The following is a 13,637-nucleotide window of genomic DNA, read 5'->3' as shown; positions in this document are numbered from 1 at the left end:
AAACGAGGTTTGGTAAACAATTACATCCGGAGGTCTGGGGCAGATGTTGTACTCCTCCAGGAAACACACCTACAAGGCAATAGATGCGCCTTCTTGGCAAGGGGACAATACAAAGTTTTGGTGCACGCAGGGTTTTCCTCGGGGTCTAGAGGGACTGCAATACTCATTAAAAAGAACCCACCAATGAGAGTGACACAAATCTGGACTGATAGACAGGGCAAGGGTCATGGAGAAGAAGGGAATACACACTCATATCAGCCTATGCCCCACCCAAACTACAGGCAGACACTATGAAGGGGGTATCAGACATAATTCTCAATACATCGGACACAATCCAAATCCTTGGGGGAGACTTTAATGATGTGATGAGTTCTACCGCAGACCGGACAGGTGAGAGAGATAGATCCCAAAATATGACCACCCTAGCTAAATCTATGGAGATACTGGGCCTCCTAGATGTGTGGCGTTGGCTACATCCGGACACCAGGCGTTCTCCTTCTTCTCTGGGGCACACAAAGTCTATTCCCGCCTGGACTATATCTTCATGGCGCGACAGGCACTACAAGTATCGGATTCGGCGGAATACTATGCTAGAGGGATATCTGACCACTCCCCCCCTAGCGATTCAGATTGGTAGACGGAGGAGGAGGGGTCCCGCGACCCTTCGACTCTCGGCCTGGGATTTACAAAACCCTGACATTATGAAGGGGCTCAGGGCTGACATGAAGGTGTTCTTCAGGGAAAACGTGGGATCTGTAGACTCACAAGTAGTCCTGTGGGAGGCACTCAAAGTAGTGCTTTGTGATAAGGCCCACTGTAGACTGGCAGAGGTTAGAAGGAAGAACCAGACAGAGATACAGACCCTAGAAGCAAAAATACTACAACTAGAGCAAGAACATCTACTCACGAGAGACATAGGGACACAACGACGCCTTGCGGATACTCAGGCACAATATAGACAGCTAGTGACAGGAGAGGCCAGGACGCAAGCGCTGGCTACCTTACACCGCATATATGATGTGGGCGATAAATCGGGGAGACTACTGGCCTGGCTCAGTAGGAAGGAGAGAGACGAACGCTGGGTTGAGAAAATAAGGGTAGGCCCTGACTCTTAGGTCTGCACTGACGATAAGATAGCTGACGCGTTTGCCCACTGTTATAAAAATTTATACAAGGCCCGCGATCTAGGCTCTAAAATAGAGACATTGCAATATATGGCACCCATTACCCTCCAGTACTTGAGGAGACCGATTGCGCAGATCTGGAGTCCGACGTCACGGAAGAGGAAGTCTGAGCGGCTCTGGCCAAACTCCACACAGGGAAGGCCGCGGGTCCTAACGGCTTTCCTGCGGAATTCTTCAAGAACATGGCCGACCTCATGACTCGACATTTACTGGGCATGTTCCAGGATGCCGAAAAGGAGGCACAGTTCCCTCTGGATATTAGACAGGCCACGATTGACCCGATCCACAAACCTGGGAAACCACCAGAGGACTGCACCTCATACCGTCCCATTTCCCTACTAAATGTGGAGGCCAAGATCTATGCCACCATACTAGCTCTGCGCATGAGAAGGGTCATCCCAGGCCTGATACATATGGACCAGACAGGGTTCATTCCCGAAAGGGCTACCAGATATAATTTAAGGAAGACATATAACTGGCTGCATGTGATAAAAGATAGAGCAGAGCCACATTGGTTCATGTCCCTGACGCAGAAAAGGCGTTCGATGCTGTTCATTGGCCCTTCTTAGAGGGAGTACTAGAACAAATGGGTTTTGGACCCAAATACAGAATAAAAATTAGTCTACTATATGCAGGCCCTAGAGCCCGGGTAAGGGTCAATGGGGTGACGTCGAGGACTTTTCCCATACAACGGGGAACCCGACAGGGATGCCCCCTGTCACCCCTGCTATTCGCCTTGACAATCGAGGTGATGGCCTCCGTGGTCAGACAAAACGAGAGGATCCCGGGGTTCCGTATAAGCCAAGCAGACACGCGAGATGAAAAATTATCCCTCTACGCCGATGACGTCCTCCTCTATGTCACGCGGTTGGAAAACACAATACCGGCGCTGTTTGATGAACTGGCAAGGTATGGCACGAGCTCAGGATATCAGATTAACTGGCACAAATCGACACTCTATGACCACCAAGGGCGTAAGGAATGGCTTCAACTGCCGCAAAATCTACAGACGAAAAAAGAAGGCTTTCAGTACTTGGGGATATTTATCACTGCTGACAGAGACGCCTCATATGATCGTAATATTGCTCGGATCATACATGACTTCAAAGCCGACGCTAGTAGGTGGCAGTCTCTCCCTTTGACAATACTTGGTAGGGCAGCGATGTTCAAAATTATATCTCTCCCAAAATTCCTTTATGCCTTTCAAAAAGAATATTTCCCGATACTGTTCAAGACTTTTCGGGACATACATTCGGACCTCCGGTCATTCCTATGATTGGGGAAACACCCCAGAGTCGCACTGGCAACGCTGCATAGACACCAATATGACGGGGGGATCTCACTCCCTGACCTAGAGACGTACTATTGGGCAGAACATCTAGCCCCCATTAATGACTGGCTCCACGCACCTGCCACTCACCCCACGTATGCCCTGGAAAGATACCAAATAGGCACGCACTCAAGCCTACACTACATATATGGTGGGAAGGGGCAGGCTAGATTACTGACGGCCACAAAGATTACACTGGGGGCATGGAACAGAGCCACAAATGTCACCGGGTGGGCTCACAGGGCTACGAAGCAAACACCACTATGGGAGTGCTCCTGGCTCAAAGAGCTGGGCAAATTGAGAGGGTTCCAGGGATGGGACGACATCGGCATCTCTACACTAGGGGACGTCATCAAAAATGGAGCACTAAAACCCTTTGCCTCGCTACAGACCGAATTTGGGCAACAGCGCTCTCAATTCTTTAAATACATACAACTGAGACATGCTTACCTGGCGGAAGGGGCCCTACGAGCGCTGCTACCTGAATACGCACCACTAGAGAGCCGTCTATTGCAAGAAAAGATCCCAGGGAAAGCGGTCTCCCTGACCTACAAAACAATTATGAATAATAGACCGAACACACTAGCCTTCGAGACAAATGGGAGCAGGAAGTGGGTGAGATGGATGAGGTAGATTGGGGGGGTGGGGTACTGATGCATCCCAGAGAAGTAGCAATCAAGTCACGTCTACGCCTAATCCAGTTTAAGATCTTACACAGAGTATATTATGACAGAGTAAGGCTATGTAAAATGGGGAGGGTGTCGGACCCCAGCTGCCTACGCTGCAGACACGAGAACGGGACTTTCCTACACATAATATGGTCATGCCCAAACATACAGGCCTATTGGAGTGCGATCACCACAGAACTGAGTAAAATATTGGAGATAGACATACCACTTGATCCGAAGCTGGTCCTGTTGGGAATGACCAATGATATAGATCTGGCCTGCCCACTGCTAATCTTTCTGGTGCTAGACTTGGTGATGGCTAAGAGAGACATAGCTAGAAAGTGGGGAGCGTCTGACACGCCTCAGCTAGGGGAATGGAGGAGGGGACTGGACATCTACATGGCAGCGGAAAGGGTCACATATAAAGCGAGAGGCTGTTCGAGGAAATTCCGTAAAGTATGGGGTAAATGGAGACGTTATCATGGCCTGGACGGGGGTCTCTGAAGGGACCCAAAACAATCACGAGTTGGCCAGCAGAGGTGGGTAAAGCTATGAGAATCAAGAAGATGGGTGGGAAATACAGGGAGAACTGTGATGGATGAACATTCGCACTGTGATGATGGGATTTGCACTTTGACGGAAGAGGGCGGGATGTGGGGTTAGGGACGCGGGGTCGCTGCCTGATGATGACATGCATGTTCTATGTACGGCCTTGTGATAAAACAATAAAAATGTTTTAAAAAAAAAAAACTTTCACCACCCACCCAGAAACCTGCGCTCCGCTCACATTACCCTTGCACAGACACAGCGCATCTGCCACTGCCGCACCGGAGGACAATCCTTCTCCCACCACTCCGCCAAATCCTGGAACACCCTTACCCTCCTCCTTTGAACATCACCCTCATTGGCGGACTTCAGGAAGGGACTCAGGACCTTGCTCTTCGACTGAGACCATCAGCTCAGCGCCTGTATACCGTCACGAGTGATAAGTTGCGCTATCAGCAAGGTTTGATTGGTTGATTCATTGAGAAGAAGACCTTGACAAAGTAACATGAGGAGCCAGAGTGTTAACTGAAGAGTCTTATTCAGCAATGTTACAGTATGGCTTGGTTGAGCAAGGACGATCCCATGTTCAGTGTGGGGATTTTCGTAAATGTTGCACCTTCATAGCAAGGTGCTGATATTAGTATATCATATCTCGATTGCTAGCTTCTAATAAACAACCTTAATTATAGTCACTGATTCCTAGCCCCTATTGTGTAGCCAAATGGGTTACACTGTTAATTGAAATGGATTGATGTAATGTTAACTCTCATCACCTCTCAGTCAGGAAAGAAAAGGTCCATCGGAGGATGAATGGTAAGAGGGTTGGCCCAGAGCGCTGGAACACTGCCCAGCCTTGTTTAGAAAACTTTCATCATATTTTTAAACAAATATCCTTTTCACACCGGAAAAGGTTGGCCCCTATATGCAGCCAGAGGGTGCCCGCAAAAAATGTTGTCTAATGTGGGGAAAATGGGTGGGGGTGGTGGAGGACTACAGAGAAGGGGCTTCTGTCATGCGAATGTAGACTGGAGCTGGACCGTCATTATCTTCTTAATGCTTGTCAACTGTACGTGTAGATGTGATGTGTTTTCGTCTATATGCCATCTTACATATTGTACCCTTGATCGGTGGTGTTGTTTTTGCTGCAATTTTACAAAATCAATACAATTGGTTATCAAAAAAAAAATATTGGCATGCATCTTTCTAACGATGCCTCAGAGTAAGACTATTTAATGTTATCCTTTAAAAACCTACACACGAATTTTGCAGCACTTTCTGTAACCTTCATCTACTTTTTGTCAAGTTGAAACATTTTTTTGATATCTTTTATTTTGAAAGCAAACGAACTGCTTGATAGTTTAGCAAAACCATCTGCAACATTTTCCCTTTTTTTTGGTATTTGCCCTTTTTTTATTGCAAACATTTTTTAGCACACTACTTTCAACAAAAAAATCACGAATCTTGTTTACATTCTGGTAGCATTATAACTAGCCACATAATTGTTATATTTTATAAACTTGCAATTTTTTTATATTGTAACAACTGCCAGCAGAGCAAGGTCAGTTTACAGCTCACAGCATTTCTTAAATAGCTTGTCCTAACAGTAAAGGATTTCCAGGAATGTACTCAATATACCATTTTGAATGCCACATGCAGCATACCCACACGCACATTCATTTCGATATCCACACTGTGGCACTTTAAACTAGAGGTGAAGGGGGGCATGGGTAAAATGCCTGTTGTTGCATTTTAGTGAGCACTGCGTGGTCTGCCCAGTTTAACATCCTGTAGCTGTAGCTCCTCCCTCCCCTCTAGCGCCTGTGAGGGTGTGCAAGTGCCAACCTGGATGGGAGGGAGGCATGAGCGGGCCCGAAATGGTGGGAGAGCAGCAGGCGCAACTAGGCAAGTCTGGGACCTCCAGTCTGTATTATCCCTGCCCAGTTGGTGGCGTGCAATTCCCCTGTGCTTCAAGGCAGGATGGGGGCCAGGGGCAGGAATGAGCGGTGCAGAGATGGCAACACCCCGCAGGAAGACTAGTGGTGAATTGTCTGAGTTGAAGCATATCCCAGGGCACATCTGGACAGATCAATGGTGGATGCTCCTCCTCCCCCCCACCACCATCTTCAGACAATGCATAATGGAGGTGAGGAGTTCTGGCAGCTGCTCCCTCCTCAGGCAGCGGAAAGGAGTGCGTACTGACATCCGTGTGAGTGGGTGCCTCCACATCCTGGGAAAAAAGCCTAGAGGGCCCTGCATCAGCCTAACTGTGGCTACTTGCAGAAGAATCCAGAGAGGAAGGCCCCTGCTATACCATGAAGTACATGAAGTGTTGGGGCCCCGGTGATCCTATGAGACCAACAGAGAAAATATGCGCAGTGAAATGAGTAGTTACTAGTGTCCCCACTTTTTTTTTTAACTTCTTTTTTTATTGAAGAAATGTCAGCATTAGTGCACAACATTACTTAATTCTCTGGTTTGTAGTACATATATGCCATGATATTTTACACTTCTGTGGTATATTGTCATTTGCGAGTTAACAAACAGTTCTAAGAGGACCCCCACCCGATATATCCCTAGTCTCCTACCTACTCCTGTCTAAGTACTCTAACTTCCCTTTTGCGTTCCTATATACATCTCACTGGTTCCACACTATTTCCCATTTCTTGGGACAGCCTCTACTCTCATAAATTGTTTTCTCAGCTGCACAGCACCAATCCATGTCTATTTTCCAGCATGCCACCTTCAGTGGATTAGTGGCTCCCCATGGCCCCCGCGATATTCCACTTGGTGACCATCTTAGCCACTAGCAGCCACATTTCATTTTATATTGAGGCAACATCTGCTCCCCAGATATGCACAGTACATGCCACCTAGCCTCCGTAGGCATTGTTTGTCCAATAACCTCCGACAATACCAGCATCACCTTCCTCCATAACGCGGTATAATTGGGCAGTCCCAAGTTATATGGAAGAAGGTTCCCCTCTGTTTAAAGCCCCTTTGACAGTCCTCCGTAAGGGTGCGACCCAGCTTAAACATGAGTGTGCTAGTGGAGTTGGACCTAGGTAAAATTCTCAACTGAACTAGCCAGAATCTTGAATCGCTACCTCTCTGGGACTTTGCACAGCTTCCGTCCAGTCATCATCTTCTAGCAAGCCTACGTCCGATTCCCATGCCTCCCGTAGCTTTATGAGGAGAGCCGGGAAATTGTTAATAATCTTCCTATACGTGCAGGGCAGTGCATTTTCCGGGATTGGATCTAGTACTAGTCTGTCTTCCAATGGGTTATATTCAGGGAGATGCACCCCCTCTTTTATATGCCTGTGCATTGCGTGTCTCAATTGTAGATATCTATATTGTTCTGTATATGCTAGTTGATACTCTTTTTGCAGTTCAGAGAATGGAAGTAGGGCCTGGCCCCGCCATACATCTCCCAGATGTGTTATATCTATCAGTTTCCATTTACAGAAACGCTGTAGGTTGCCTACCTCTCCTAGCATATCACCATCCCACAGAGGGGTCTGTTCCGTCAGTCTGTTAGCGCATCCTAGATGGTGTCCCACTTTTTTGAGGGAATCAATGATCGGATTCTGCACTGGTCCACCCGAATATAAACAAAGGATACTGATCAGTTGAGGTGTGATGATCAAATCTGGAGCCTATTGAGTCCTGAACTGGTTCGTGGGAGCCCATAGGATGTCATTATCCTCCTGATTGAGGCTTAGTAATACCAGTCCTGAATGGTGCGTCATGCTTGGTACTGACACGCTGGGGCTTAAATGATTACACAGGATTCGAATGGTAGTACTCGGGCATCGTATGCGTACAAGTGTGAGTGCTGGGTCTCTATAATTGTAATTGATATTGGGCTCTTTCCACTTTGTGTGGCTGTGACTGGACATTCTGGGTAGTACAGACTTGGCCCTCATAAAAGATGAAGCCGAAAACCACTAGAACACTCGGGTGACCTGGGGTTCCAGAATAACTATGACCTGGAGAGGGAGACTGTTACCATGGAGGATCCTTAATAGGCATTAAAATTGCACTGAAGCCAAAAATTAACGGGTTGGAGAAGACGTTGACTTACTGAGAGCCAACCATAAGAAGCTGAAGGAAAGAGTTGAGAATAACGAGTCCACTCTGGCGATGGTGCACCCCACAATATCAGAGACATAAGCACAGCTTAAAGTGATTCCTTAGAATGAAGGTACATGACACAGAAGGAAGATCCCACCACAACAAAGTTCAAAAAGTAGGGTTGCCAGAGCGCACTGAGTATGGAACACTTTTTTGGAAGGATGGATCTTTGCTACAGTAGTGAGGAGAAAACATTCCACCTTCTTTTCATTGGAGTGTGCACTTAAGGTTCCCAATAGACACCCTTCACCATGCGCCCCTCCCAGGTCACGGGTGGTGAGACTGTTTATCATGAAAGGGATCACATATTACAAGTGGCACGCAAAAGGGTCCCTGGATGCTGAAAAAAAGTAAAGTAAATATGTACCCTGACTATGCTAATGAGACACAAAGAAGGAGGGAATCATTTTTCACATTAAAAAACAACTCCCTCAACTAAATATTTGCTACGCCCTGATGTTTTCAGCTAAGCCTGTTTTTGTAAATGATGACAGTGCCTTTTTTCTGTGCACACCATAGGAGGTATGTCAGGGCTGAAGGACTGTGGGGAAGCCAGACTTGTAAACCCATAAGCATCTAAAGACGGTTGGAAAACCCACAGGAGGCGGAATAACAGCAGAATGCACATCACACTATCTACAGAATGTTTGGCACAAGAAAGGGCACTTCTGGTGGAGGTGAAACAGCACAGAAGCCACAAACCAAGATCCCCCAGAACTGAACCAGAGACTATGGAAGAATCAGAGACTGATATACCTGAGGAGATGGAAATAGAATTTAGGTGGAGTCCCGAACTCACCCTGATGACTTCTGATCTGGCACTAGAATGGTGATACCATACATCTTTTTTTTTATTTGGGACCTCTAATGGAACTAGGGGGTGCCTGGGAAAATATTGGGGTGGAGGTAGGACCGGGGATGGGCAGTGGCAGAGGGCTGCATGGTTAGAAGTGTTTATTATAAATTTATGGATTCCCTGCATCATATACTCCACACTCCAGTTGGAATGTTTTTGCAAGTTTTGTTGTGTTGTTGTTTAGCACATGTTGCTGCCTCTGTCAGGGAAGTGGAGCTGGGAAGTTATTTAAAGGTCATTCGGACAGTTGGTGCATATACTGCAACCAGCCAATGGTGAATAGTTGATTTGAGGGAGTTTGGGGAAATTATTTGGCTACTGTTTTGTAATGGCAAGGGATTTGGGTTGAAAACTGAATAGGTACATGTTGAACTGGTACACCTGAAGTATGGCCACTTATGTTAAAAGGTATTGTCACTATGGCTACATCAAGCATCAGCAGGTTAACTTTGCTTGCGTACAAGAAATACACTTCACACAAGGGAAGCTCCATAAACTCCAAACAGCTGTGGGAACAACATATGCAGGATTTGCTAGAAGTTTGCAGATTTGTGTGGCTCTGGGGACTCGTTTGTTTTCAAACAGTTCACCATAGAGATATATGTGGTGGTTGAGTGGGAACTGGATGGAGGACCACTGTCACTAGTTACATCTTACGCTCTCACGCTAATCAGGCCACATTCCTGGCAGTTCTCACACCGGCTCTAATCAGAAATAGTCAAGCTCCCAGCATATGGGGTAGGGATTTTAATGTTGTACTCGAGTGTGACATAGATAGATCCACAGTAAAACTGAGATGGGCAAAATCGATCACAATTTCCAAACAGTTACATCACTGAGCGACTAATCATCAGGCAACGGACATATGGAGAGTTACGCACCGGGTTCCATGAGTTACATACCAAGACTGATATGTTCTTTTACACTGCTGAGGTGGCCACTGCAGTGTATGTCACTCAACATTTAGGTTCCACGCTATCTAATCACAACCCACTGTCACCATTAATTTAAAGAGGCTTTGGCAACATGTGGAACAGTTCAGTGAAATGCATTCAAGGTGGTGAAATGAGGCCACCACATCAAAATGGTGTATGGGGTTAAATAGACCTATAGAAAGGAGGAAGTTATCTGACAGCTATAAATTAGAATGAAATTTGAACAGTGGTTGACACTGGCTTGAAGCGCTGTGTAGCATATTTAAGGCTTGAATATACAGTGACTGTGACCGGGTAGGTTTGACTATAGAACCTATGTGTCTCTGCAGCATGCCGAGGGGACTAGAGCCGGAACGATGCTGGCATGACTGTATTTGGATGTCTGAATATACTGAACAATTGATGTATACTGTTGGTGCCCTATGGGCACAATCATGACTGTGACTGTAACAATGTTAAGGCCAAATATATAAAACTGTCTAACAAAATAAATTGGAAACAAAAACTGGAAGTTAAAGGGTGTGTGCAACATTGATTTTGACCTACTTGTTCAATGGACAAATGAACACGAATACTTGACATTGAATGCAAACAATATGTCCTGGGCATTGGACAATAGAAATTCCACACATCTGGTCACCAAAATATTTAAACTGGCTTCAGCATACAGTACCTTAACCACTAAATGATACATTAGCCTCATGCTATGATGCTATAACTTTTACCTTGGCTCGCGCCTCACGAGTAGCTTCTGCTTCCGCAGCCATAGCCCTCTGCATCTGCATGGGGAGGCGAACATCTCGGATTTCCACACGATCCACCTTGACTCCCCAACTATGTGTGGCCTGGGCAAGTATAGACTAGAAACGAAAATCAGACTGTGTAAGGAATTAAACACACTACAGAAATGATAATTAAGACTCGTGCACACTTTTTATTTGAGCTTGGTTTATTTATACACGTTTCCAGCACTTCTGTTGAATGATTAAATCCATTATGAAGCTCACATTTATTCTTCAATTAATAACTTTCTCTCTCTTCCTCAACTTCCATTTCACCCTAGATTTCTGTTCCATTAACCGCCCTCTAGATTAATTCTGCTCCCTTGCTGGACACACTAATGTATCTCTGAAGCCTGTATACATCTTAGTTTACCAAAATCTCCATCTACTCTTGTCTCCTAGCACCTGTTCACTCATTCCTCCCTCTCTTTCCACCCTAATCTTGCCTATTCTATTCAACTGACTTCTTACTTTGGTTTTCCCTGGTCATACTATGACCCTCACTTCTTCCTCCTGCTTCAAAGTTCCTTCTGTTCCATGATGCTGTATAACCTAGATATCCGTCTGTTGGTCACACGTATTTATAACCTATGTTTTTGTTACTTGTAATGATGCCAATCATGTCTGCTGTTCATAAGTACAACACATTGATTTCTTGTGCTGGAGTGCACTTTACAAGAGTGCAAAAATAAATGCCTTCCTAAATGTACAATGTTATGTTAGTTTCGCTAAAATGATGTCATTTGAGTTGAACTGCTGAGTTTCCGTTGCTCAGACCACCAACTTTTTTGTATTACAACAGATAATGATTCTGTTTTTCATGTCCCTGGAAATATAATCTATTATTTTCTTGTGAGATCCCCCACAGTCACAGTACGTTTCTACACTACTTGTCTTTGAGAGCATTTTGAAATGACCGATCAACCAATGTCTCATTTAAGGTAAAAAGCTAATTTGGGCTTTAAATCAGTAAAGAACAGTTTTCAGGTTCACGTTCCTTATTTAGGGTCTACATTTACTGAATGTGGGCCAGAGTAGTTTCCAATATATAAAACCAAATCCTGTTCCACGGAGTTCAGACTAGTCAAATTTTACTTTGGAAAAGTTACTTGTGAGTCTTGTAATTCTGCCAGCAATGGCAGATGTGCCACATTCGCAAGTTTAGGGGTATGTGGAAGTTTGTGGCCATTCGTGGGATAGTCAAAATGCAAAAGTAAGTTTGTGGGTAATATATATATATCCTTCTTGGTAGTTTACCCCACATTTTATTTCAAGTATTAAACACAAAAATACTGATTGGCAGCAATAAAGACTGCAAGATACTGACCCACGCACTAGCGTCAAGGTAAGAGGATCTATTAGAACAATGGAATGTTGGGAGCTCCATTGAAAACAATGGAGTGCTCTGGGCCTTTAATGGCTGGTATAAGCCTGGAGCTCCAACATTCCAATGTTTCTTTGTTCACAGCTCTGGCTGTGAACAAAGGCTTCAGGGAGCCTGAGGGGATTCCATTCCCTCACGCTCCCAAAAGGCTTTGTTTTTTTTGTTAGAACATTCTGTCCTCTAGTGACAGAATGTTCAAATAGCCTTATAGCCCTTCGTAGATGGGCTATACCGCTATTAAAGTCCCTCTCCCTTGTTAAAGGCCCTCGCCTTCGGCTCGGGGCCTTTAACGCTGGAGAGGGCCTTTAATGGCCGGTATAGCCCTCTACGGCGGGCTATAAGGCTATAGTAAAGTGTAGAATTACTACTTTAACTCCAAGTCTACTTACCTTGACAATATTGTGCAATTGATATATTTGAGTCAATATTGTTGCACAGCCATACTGAGGTACCTCACTTTTATGCCGGCAGAAATCCCACCATATATATTCTTGCGATTCTCTGTGAATGGCTAGGAAGTCAGCTGCAAATGTAGTCTTCAGTCTTCAGCGGTTGAACAAAGGGAAACAGTGAATGTTGGCTTACTACCAGCAAGCTGCTGTCAGTGATGGGTCATTTCATGACATTTTACTCTGTCAGTCATGCATTAAAACGGAACACAACCTTCAGGTTTCCAGAAAAAGTGTCAAAGTGTGCAACAGCTAAAATGAGTGGGGATCGAGTTTGCATTCATTTTCTATTGTTTGCATCCTGGTTTAAATGCACCCTCTAGCATGGATATTATGGATAAAAACATAAATTGGCTCAGCGGAAATATAGGATTGTAATCCACCCACCACATATCTTTATCCTCTTCTCTTTTCCAAAACTATGGGACAACTGAAGGTAAAAATCTACAACTTAAACACGACATATATCTCAGAATACCAAAAAATATTGAATGAGCGAAATAAATTCTGGGCAAATAGTGCCAAAACCTGGACTTTATCTCTGTGGTTACAGTAGCGTATACTGTACCAATTGTATTTGCCCTCAGAAAGAATTATTTGATAATACCTAGGCATGAAAAATCATCAGAAAACCAAGGACAATAACACACAAGAAAGTCTCTTCTTTCTGAAAAATCCTAAAAATGAAAAGTAGTGGGAAGAAGAATGTTTGATTATTTTATATTACACTACTGTAGCAAGGTTTAGGGTCCTCTTTAGACTTTGGACAACAATAAAAATATGTGCCTAAATTTATAGAATGGTACTTAATTACCGTGAGAAAAAGAGTCCATCTGACTGGGTACAAGAGCGTCAGGGAAAGAAACAGAATTTAGAGAAACTGGAAGGATCAACAGATTGTTAGGGAAGTCCTTAGGGAAAGGAGTGAGTGTTAAAACTGGACTATTGTGAGGATGCGGTTGTGGAATGTTTGCCTACTGTTTTTGACATGGTTAATATCATGATATATTATTCATTGTTTCCTTTTGAATTAGGTGTTACACTGTAGATTGTTTTGTGTGCTTCTGACTTTCCACAATTGTGTGTTTCCACAATTAATTTGTGTAATGTCGGTATTATTTTAGAAACAAGTAAAAAACTTTTAAAATATTGGAGATATTTTGTTGAAAATATTCCAATGCATCGATAACTGACAGCAGTTAGCTGATCCCACGGGAGGAGAAGGGATACACTGTAACTCGGTTCAGGGAGTATCGCAGGTAAAGAGGTACCCTTCCTCTGGGAGTACTTCATTTCAACCAGGAGGGCCTCTCCAAAGAGATGGACAGACAAAAGAGGGCATATGAAAGGATTTTGATGACAATTAAAT

At 44.6% G+C, this 13,637-nt stretch overlaps 1 protein-coding gene across 1 annotated transcript in view; it reads right to left on the bottom strand.

Moving 5' to 3' along the window:
* The window catches only part of STOML3 (stomatin like 3), a 126,176-nt gene that overhangs the window by 12,002 nt on the left and 100,537 nt on the right, over positions 1–13,637 (bottom strand). Inside the window, exon 7 of the mRNA XM_086935066.1 lies at positions 10,379–10,513. Within this exon, the coding sequence (XP_086791192.1) occupies positions 10,379–10,513 (135 nt within the window). The remainder of the gene's footprint in view (positions 1–10,378; positions 10,514–13,637) is intronic.

This window comes from Lissotriton vulgaris, chromosome 8, assembly GCF_964263255.1.
Source record: "Lissotriton vulgaris chromosome 8, aLisVul1.2, whole genome shotgun sequence".
NCBI lineage: Eukaryota > Metazoa > Chordata > Amphibia > Caudata > Salamandridae > Lissotriton > Lissotriton vulgaris.
This window is presented reverse-complemented; position numbering and strand designations above follow the sequence as displayed.